Raw genomic sequence first — 10438 nt, 5'->3', positions numbered from 1 at the left:
CCAGGTGTCCACAACTAGAAACTGTTGAAAATATAACAAAATAATAAAGGTCTGCTATTAAATAAAGCAATTAACTAAACAAATAACTAGAAATTGTCATTCTTACTAATTTTAGCTATACAATTGTCGCTTAGAATGACGGCTTTTATCTTGGGTTAGATGTGCGAAAGGCGCCGTTGCTTACAAACATAAAGGTCGATTTGATGGTCAAAATGTCCAGGATTTTTGTCAGACACAGGTGGCAACCCTACATGTCTGTATATAAAATGTTGTTTACTCAAAATGAAAATCTATATCATTTTTCCATCATTTCCCTCCTGTTTTTCATTTTTAGTTATCACAAGTCAACATCAACCTAGTACCATTCACATAATGTGTTTTCATTATTGGTGTCACTTATGACGCTTTTCCACTAGCTCGGCACGGCTCGGTTTGGTTGTGTTTCCATTACAACCGAGTATACTTCGTGCCTCCTCGACGTGGGCGGGGTCGTCGTAACACGGCTGCGCGACCAGAACAACAACAACAAGATACGAGGAGGATAGCATGGAGGACATCGAGGCGCTCGTGTTGCTGCTCACCCTGTGGCTTTTTGTCGCACAGAAGGCAAGAGAAGAGAGCCAGAGAAGACTCCTGGCCGCCAGACAAAACAGTATTGAAAAGTGACGACACTCATCGGCCAATCAGTGGAAGGCAGTCGGCTGACGTCACGTTTTAGTAACGCTTCGGACCGCTTGGAACCAGGGCTGAGGTGATACGGAAAATCTACCCGGTTGTAGGTACTGCGTGCTAATGGAAACACGCAATAGCGCGCCGAGCCGAGCCGAAGCGAGCTAGTGGAAAAGCGCCATTAGACTGTAGTACCCTTGCTGAACTCCTCCGGGTCATGTTGGACAAGTAAGACATAGTTAGAAAACAGCCCTGCCATCATATTATTAATCGTTGATTTAAGACAAGGAATAATGCACATTGTAAATAGGCAGAGTAGAAACATGACACAGAGAATAGGTATTGCAATTCGCATTAGGATGTGCCACCATGGTCCTGAAGTCAGCCAGGACATCAAGTCGAGACCTTGAGCATTATTGTCTTGACCTATGGCCTTTTGAAGGTTACGTAGGCCTTGCATAGCTACGCATACATTAGTTCCAATTTCGTCCGGAATATAGGTACAACATGTAATATTTATCATCACACAAATGCCACCAGAAGCTGCAGTTAGAAGATCTAAAGCCATTCTGTTCTGAAGAATCATTGTCCACAAAGCATTTATTTCTGTTTTGACCTTCATGCACTATTGATGTAAGATTAATGAAAGCTCCAAGTCTATAGTCTATGATTTCCAAACGGAGCACATTCTTGCCCACTCCCAGCCAGGGAAGGACAGAAAGCAAGACTTTGTTGCCGGTTGACCAATGTTTGTGTTCATCAGGGACATCTGAGCCCCAGACTACATCATGTGGTTTGAACTCGGGAATATCCCTTTTCCTGTTCGCACCCATCTTTAGTTGACCTGAAATTGCATTGATTATAATTGTATGGTCAGTCACGAATATGGGCGCGCACACGCCCGTCCAATTGGCTGGCAGCATCAGATATGCATCTCGTCCACACAACCACCAACCTTGCACCATATAAGTACCATTTGAGGCGCCACTGAGTGCTCCTTCTCCATGAGCTGCTGTCTCAGTACAATCTGTGGTCATGTTTAAGATGCCAACTGGAACTGAACCTTTTTCTTGAGAATAACACATGGCGTGTTTCCCTGTCAAATTCATGAACACTTTCTGTGGTCTGAGTTCCCCTTTGATAGTGTATTTGTAATTTATCCAGAACATGGTGTCACATATGCCTTTACGTAATCCCACTGTGTAGGGATCAGTATTATTGACCTTAATGTTTGAACGTTGATGGCCTACGCCAGCAAAGCTCGCGAAGCATTTACTTTGAGTTTTGTTCATTTGTTTCCTATACAATGCAGCCTGTTGAGCTGAATATGGAGGTGTAAAATCTTTTAATTTCATAGATTTTGAAGAATAACAACCCTCGAGGTCATTTTTGACCCCACATGCATCTAAGGGATAACTAACCCATTCCAGATATTTTTTACTCTTTGTGGTTTTTTAGTTCTTTTAGTTATGTACATGCTTTCAGTTTAATCAGACCACCTTTGAAAAGTTGATTTATTCGGTATTTAATTACTCCAGTTCAGTTACTACAGAATAACCAATTTTGCATTTAATCACCACAATGAACAGTGAACTTTGTCACACACTGTTGGGTCTAAAAGTTAACCCAGCTGGAACACAGTTCACTCAAGACAACCCCAGTGATCAACAAAGCACTCAGTACTCTGATTGTATTTTTACTTGCAAGGGGAGCCTGACGGAGTAACAGAACTTACTCCTTCATCCGCGCTCAAACGACTCCATCCGACTTTCTCCGTGTAGTTCTTTTTATTACACAGCTTAGTTACAATCAGCATACGTAAAACAATCTTGTGAGCAAAATGCAATAAATGTTTTACTCGGACATTTAGTTCCTCACGTGTTGAGTGGTTGCACATTCTCCTACCGGAGCACCCTGTTTCTCCCTTTAATTACTTTGTATCACACTAAGCAAAGTTCACGCAATACATGTCTGTATATAAAATGTTGTTTACTCAAAATTAAAATCTCTTTACATTTTTCCAATACACACCTGTTAACCCATTGGAGGAAACATGGAGTTCAGGGCCTAAGGATGCTGTATACACCAAGGAAATGGAATCTGGAGAAGTTAGAGATCGAACGACTGACCATCTGATGGAACTTAGATGCAGCAGTTGCAGCCCACACAGGATGTCACTTTTCTTTTTTTAAAGAAAAGGCAGGGCTTCACCAGAAATAGGAGGTATATCAGCCTGCATATTGCAACACAAAAATCAGTCTGCTCCGGGGCTGTCTTTGCTGACATAACATCATCTTTTTGATGGAATAAGCTCTACTGCATCCAACTCTGATTATATCAGTTACCTTTGGATTCCAGTAGCTGTGAAGGTGTTTTTCTTGGAGCGTTGGAGACTTTTCTTTTTCAACATTTGACTGCAGGTAAAATGTTTCACACTGTTTCATGCAGTAACAAAGATAGAGGTACCTACCTCCAGGACAAAATATTTTCACATAACCTCAATGTAAGCAAAATGACAATTGCAACTTTAAGAGACGGTGCTCTTTCTTTGACACTGGTTGAATGTATGCAGGGTAGCACTCATCATGTTGGCTGTTCACATGTGGTTATTTGAGAAAGTGATGTTTTTTCTTTTTTCCTTCTCTGGGCAGTTTCCACAAAGTGACCATGGCTGAATACAAGTTAAAGGTGACAACAGGCAGCATGCAGTATGTAGGGAAAATGGACTACAAATACATCACCTTAATTGGAACAGAGGGGCAGAGTGAACGCACCAAGCTGGACAATTTTTGGATTGACTTTCAAACTAGGACGGCAAGTTACATTCCGTTGCACATCACTTGTAACAGATAATAGACAGATATTATCTTTAAACATGTCAGTCAGGTTTTACATCCATTGTATGTATGAATATGTATTCATTTACACCAACTGGTCTGGAACACTTCAATGACATTTTAACCATTGAAGGCTTGCAGCCAAATATGGGCTTTGGATCCAATTCTATATACTTTAATGTATATTTAATGTAATTTAATGTATTCGTGTGGTGGACAGTGACATGATTTACTTTTTTTTTTTTCTCAGTCCTAGTCCTGTCTTTGCATGTTTTTATAGGTTTCCCCAACTCCATCATACCTGTTTCATATCAGCTTCCTGGGAAAGATGATGGGAACAGAATGATGCAGTAGTTTTTTTTAGAAACCTCTCCAAACACCCTTTTCAACATTTCACACTAACTTTGTTTTATGTTTGTTATGATTCTCAGACAAGGACTTACACCATAAAATCCAGCTTTTCTCTGGGGAACGTTCTGCTGGTCAGGGTGGAGAAAGATCCTTTTTTGTTTCTCCCAGAAGATGAGTGGTACTGTGCCAAAATCGTAGTTACAACTCCAGAGGGAGACGACACCCTTTTCCCCTGTTACAGATGGATCAAGAGGGGAGAAGAGGTGGAGCTCAGAGGAGGAAAAGGTCAAGTGAAATTGCTCAAAGAAAATCATTACAAATACATGTTCATATTGTTTTAAAGTAGATTTATCAGAGCCTCTTCATGTATTATCTTTTTTTTGGTGACACAAGTTTGAATGCTGTTTTTTTTTTTCACCTCTCAGCTATGAAAGGTTTTGAGGAGGAACATGCCCTGCTGATTGAGCACCGGAAAAAGGAGCTAGAATTTAGAAAGAACACGTACCTGTATGTTTCCACTGCAGTTTGCCACAGCCATTTGTCTCAAAAGCTTATCTAAACTTAATCTTTTCTTTCTTTAAGTTGGGCAATTGTCGATGACAAGCTGCTGCACAAAAGTCACTTCAAAGATGCATCTGAGATGCAAGCTGAGCTTCGTTTCTCTGCATCCAGATCAGATGAGATTCGTTATGGACGATTAATAATGTGAGTTCTGAGACAATCTTCACATTTCACACTTTTCTGAGGCATTTTGATTCCTAAATGTACATCGTTTTACACATTATACAAAATCTATTTCAGGGCTATAGAACTGAAGTTCAAGGGTCTGGCTGGATCCAGTGAACGATGGGAAGACATTGAGGACATGAAAAGAATCTTCTGGTTCAAAAAGACTGAAATGTCAGGTAGAGAAAGCCATTTAACCGAAATTCCTATTGCTCCTGCTGATTTAATTCAAGTAGGCAATGGATGAGTGCTGTATTAACTAACTGCTATTCTTCCAGAGTATGTTTCAGAACACTGGAAGGAGGATGACTTTTTCGGATTCCAGTTTTTGAATGGAGTTAACCCCAACGTGATCGAGCGCTGCTCAAAACTTCCCCCAAACTTTCCGGTCACAGAGGAGATGGTGAAGCCTTTCTTGAGAGATGGAAGCACTCTGAAGACAGAAATGGAGGTTTGAAATTTCAGTGATGTTTTTTCGGGCTGGGCAACGATTAAAATTTTTAATCTAATTAATCACATGATTTCCCTGATTAATCACGATTAATCGCATTTGTACGTAAAATCCGAAAATTAATTCAAAAGTAGTGTATAGCCTTTAGCATTTAGTTTTATTTTAAATGTACTGCCATATGAATGAAAGTGCCATACCATTTTTTGTGCAAACACACTTTTAACATCAGCATCTTTCTGTAGTTTTTATGTAGAAGCCTCGCTCCACTGTCTGTTTCCTTGAATGACTTGCTGCTATCAGTTGTGCGTTTTGCCTTTAAGTGATATTTTAGACTGGAACTACTACGGTGATAAGACAATTCAACTTGGCTGTAAATGCAGGAGTTTTTCTTTTAATTCATTTTGAAATACGTGATTTTATGTTGAAACTAGTAAAACAGGAAGTTGCGCCGGTTAGCCTCGTGAGCTTCACACAGAGACCGAGGAGCACCTGTAACGGTGATGTTACCTGCTAATTTATTTTTATTTTATTACTCCATGCTTCGTGGTGTTTGCTGTAACTGTGTGAATGTGATGCATAGGAGAAGTGTAAGTTAAAGAATCCTAGTTTTGACCGTGAAGATTGGGGAATGACTCTGCCGTTGGTTGAAGCAGGCTAAAGTGGCCAGAATTACTTTTATTATTTATTGGTACCAGCGACAATGCTAAGAATGCTATTTCTTTAAGGATTACAACAACTAATGTTGTCTTTTACTTTGTTTACTCGAACATTTAGTTCTACGGTGTTGATGTTGCATTAATAAACATCTGTGAAAAGAACCGGAGTCTCTCATCCAATCAATGGGCGGCATATTGGCAGTGTTTACAGATGACTTTGGTTCTGTCGACTCCGCCGTCTGGAAGAACTTTAAAATGAAAATGGCCGAGTAAAAGTTCCGTACCCTTCTCCATGTTTGGTGGATCCATAAATTACTTTCTTTTCCGGTTCCGCAGCAGACAGCAACAGACTTTTACAAAATAAAAGCCTGTGAGCAACAGACTTTTACAATAATAAAATAAATAATAAAACCTGCGTTAATGCGCCATAAAATATTTATCGACATTAAATAATTAACAAGTTAACGCGATAATAACGAGTTAACTTGCCCAGCCCTAATGTTTTTACATGGGAGGCTATATATTAGATTCGATTTTACTCATATGATCTGATCCTCTGAAACATAACAGCCATTTTAACAACTGCTTTAAAAGAAACATTTCATTAATCTTTTTCTTTTGGTCAACATAGGAAACCCTGCTATGTCTTTATGGCCCATTCACTTCTTTTCTCTACATTTTTGTTGCACACAGAAAGGCAATATCTTCCTGTGTGACCAGAAGATAATGGATGGAATACCAGCTTGGACGAAAGATGGAAATTCTCTACATATGACTGCTGGTTTATGCTTGTTCTACATGAACCCCGAGAGCAAGCTGATGCCCATTGCAATACAGGTATTTTACTGATGGTAGAATGATCCAACTCAGGATCACTGGAGCCTATCACAGCTGTCATTGGGTGAGAGGCAGGGGACACCCTGGACAGGTTGCTAGTCCATAACAGGAACAGACAGAGACAAACAACCAGCTCACAGTCACTCCTTGGGTGGAGTGACTGTGAGCTAAAGACTTTTACACAATACTGTAGGCTCACACCAAAAAGTGTTGTTCTGACATTGAAATTATGCTGTTTTCAGAACTCAATACACTTGTGTAGACTATAAATATATCTTTTCATTCCAGCTATATCAACAACCTTCTGAGCAGAATCCCATCTTTCTGCCCAGTGACCCAGAGACAGACTGGCTGCTGGCCAAGCTGTATTTTAGAAGTGCAGATGCTTTGGAATATGAGGCAGTCCATCACCTCATGAACACTCACTATCTGGCAGAAGTCTTTGCAGTTGCCACTCTCCGCTGCTTGCCTGTAATCCATCCCCTCTACAAGGTATCAGCTGACATCACTGAGCTGTTGAAATATCAGATGTGGGCCACGTTTATCTTAATCTGACGTTACAGTAAATTTGATTTTAATGTCTGTATTTGTCTTTGTACAGCTGCTGATCCCACACTTCCGCTACACTCTGCAAATAAACACAATGGCCCGCCAATCTCTTTTAGAACCTGATGGGGTTTTGAGTGTGGTATATATATTATATATATATGTATATATACTCACACACTGATAATTCAGCACTACTGAGACCAGTTCTAGATTTTCATTACATCATTCATTACAAGTATTTTCATTATCTTAAATTCAAGAAACATACGTATAACTATGTCTGGATTTATGACCACTAGAGCACAATTGGACTCGAGGGGCTGAAAGAAGTCATGCGCAGGGCTCAGTCTAAAATGACCTACAGCTCCCTCTGTCTGCCGGAGAACATCACTGCGCGAGGACTGGAGTCGATCCCCAACTTCTACTACAGAGATGATGGTGTGAAGCTGTGGAATATCATCAACGGGTGATGATTACATTCACAATTTAGATATATTGCCACAGTTGTAACTGATAGATTTTCAAGCAACAACAAAACTTCATCTAAATTAGAATTTTTGTACGACCATTATGTAGAATTTACAAATGCAACAATGCTGGATTATTTGAACATATTTTAAATCAACACAATTATTTCAGAACACCAATTTGAATGCATTGTTGTTTTTTCATCAGTTTTGTGAGGTCTGTGGTGGAGTATTATTATCCTTCACACAGTGATGTGCGTGAAGACACTGAGCTGCAGGAATGGATCACTGAGATATTCACACATGGCTTCTTGGGAAACAAACTCTCAGGTAAAAAAAACCAAATGCAAAAGCCAGTACTAATTATACGTAATAAATATATAAATATATATATTACCCTGTGGGTAATTACTGCTACAGATTTACTAAGTGATATTTCTACCAACAGGGTGTCCAGCATGCTTCAATACTGCACAGGAAATGGTCAAGTTCATCACCGTGTTGATCTTCACTGTATCGGTACAACATGCTGCTGTCAATAATGGACAGGTGGGGCAATAAAATATATATTTTGGATAAGGGAATAATGCTTTGACATTCAGGGAGATAAAAAATATGTCCAAATTTCAAATAAACTTGTAAATGAAATAGTTCAAGTTAAAAATTCAAGTTGTTCTGACACCTTTTTCTTTTTTTTAGCTTTTCAACTGAAATTGTTCAGCCAATGAACATGTGTGGTGACATATTTTACATTGACTTAAAAAAAAGAATATTCACAACTCCTTTTGGTTGGTATTGTTACCTTTGAGGTATCAGCTGAGAATGAAAATGTGATAAGTTTGCATTTCCTGTTTAGTTTTGCTACCCATGATGCATAAAGTGAAATCCTGTGTCATAAAAAGTCATAAAGTCACAAATGCTTAAAGAACCTTCTATTATAATTTAGTTTGACTACAGCTGTGTCCCCAATGGCTCTCTCCAACTTCTCAAACCTCCTCCAACCACTAAGGGGCAGTCAAACATAAAGACGATTCTCGACATCCTCCCAAATGTTGGACACACGGTCAGGTTTGCAGCAATGGCATGGATGCTCACTGACAAGTATGCCGACGAGGTCAGTTCAGTGTTCATGAACACACCCATAAAGCAGATTGATTGTGACTCATTGAAATTTTCATTGAAAAAATGTACATTGACTAAAATACTGACTTTAATGTCTCTGACATAACGGCAGGTTCCCTTGGGTACCTACCCTGAAGAGCGATTCGATGAGCCTGACCCTAAACGGATGATTAAGGAATTTCAAGCAGAGCTGTCCTACCTAAGTGAAGAAATTGCAGAAAGAAACCATCAGCTTAAAGTACCCTACTCCTACCTGAGCCCCACAGTAATAGAGAACAGTGTGACTCTTTAGGAGAGACAGCAGCCAAATGTGTTGTATGCTAGGAAGAGTATTCATTCAATTCAGTTCCGATAGTTGGTGGGGTGTTGCATTCTGGGACACAACTACATTTTGACATGAGTCATGATAATGTTGACCTATGGTATGGCTACACTATGGACCATCTGTACATTAATCACTAACATACAGAACATCCATGTTGTTGTCACTGCAGTTTTTCAGAAATGTATGAATCCTTCATAAAAGCTGTATATACATTTGGATGGCCACTTTGTCTTAAATAAAGAAAATGGGGTAATGGTTTAAAGGGCGTTGTAGCGTAACTTGATAAAATATAAGGATTTACCAGAAGTTCTCACTGTCTCAATAAACCTTATTTAATCTCGGATGTAGGGCACCACCTTCAAAGAAGGGAAAGTTAATATTTCAATTAATAATCAATCTCATATCTCGCTACTTTTGTGAATTCTCGTTTGGTTTGACAGACATACGTAAAGAAAGCATACACACAACCTGTTGATTTTTTTTATGTATATATATACGTACATACATCAGTGATGCTCCGATCGATCGGCTGCCGATCATGATCGGCTGATAATGCCCAAAAATAGCCTGATCGGCGATCGGAAAAATATGCCGATCAAAATGCCGATCACGTGACATAAATTACTAGCAACCACTTTCTAATGTGGTACGGGACGTGTGTAAAGAACCGAACAGGCAAAACCTCTACAGTGCATCTCGACAACATGACCTCTCCTGTCTGGAATTTCTGCAAAGTGTGTCAGAAAGATGTGAAACTTACTGCGGTCACGCCATTGCGCTTCGGAGAGGCACGGTCGCGCTAGCTACACTTGAAAATCGAGTGCCCGTTTACATCGCGTCGTACAGTAAAAGCGTGTGAGCGATTTATGGTGCATTCAAGTGCACCCCGTAAACTCAGAAATCTATATCAAAGTTGATTTTCATTTGTTGGAATACATACACCTGTCATTACTTGGTTGTTTTTTTACTACATTCTTTTTAATGATTAAAACAAAATGATAGAACAAAATTATTGAAGCATATTCAGAATCAAACTCATTTCTGCATAGTCAGATTTGAAAACTTCCTTTAGAACCAAATCAAAATGTTCTCTGCCGACTCCACCAGATTCTTGTTCTTCATGTCCCCAGCTACCTCTGTGGTGATTTTCAAGTCATTTCACTGCATCATTGTTTAATAATCTGATGCTGAAATCATACCCAATGGATGATGTATATGGGCAGATTAAAATATTAATAGAAAATTAAAAAAACAATTGTTTTCTGCAAACTCCACCAGATTCTTGTTCTACATGTGCCCAGCTACCTTTGGCGGTTTAATTTCTATAAATGGTGCACTCTCTGCTAGATGAAAGGCATGGAAATGTCCGATTCCTTCCGTGATCGGCAGTGATCGGCAATCGAGCAGATCATGATTTTGGTGATCGGTGATCGGTCCAAAAAATGATG

General features: G+C 39.5%; 1 protein-coding gene across 1 annotated transcript; it reads left to right on the top strand.

The window, feature by feature from the left end:
- The first annotated feature begins 4497 nt into the window (after positions 1–4497).
- On the top strand, positions 4498–9100 carry LOC142375659 (hydroperoxide isomerase ALOXE3-like). Its single transcript, XM_075459803.1, has 11 exons — positions 4498–4562; positions 4659–4762; positions 4862–5034; positions 6384–6527; positions 6816–7019; positions 7129–7215; positions 7376–7542; positions 7752–7873; positions 7992–8092; positions 8490–8657; positions 8778–9100. Exons 1-11 carry the CDS (start codon positions 4498–4500, stop codon positions 8955–8957), a joined length of 1515 nt encoding a protein of 504 aa, XP_075315918.1. The 3' UTR covers positions 8958–9100.
- Positions 9101–10438: the final 1338 nt, after the last annotated feature.

Source organism: Odontesthes bonariensis, chromosome 24 (genome assembly GCF_027942865.1).
Source record: "Odontesthes bonariensis isolate fOdoBon6 chromosome 24, fOdoBon6.hap1, whole genome shotgun sequence".
NCBI classification, from domain to species: domain Eukaryota; kingdom Metazoa; phylum Chordata; class Actinopteri; order Atheriniformes; family Atherinopsidae; genus Odontesthes; species Odontesthes bonariensis.
Note: the sequence above shows the minus strand (reverse complement) of the source record. Positions and strands in the feature narration are given on the sequence as shown.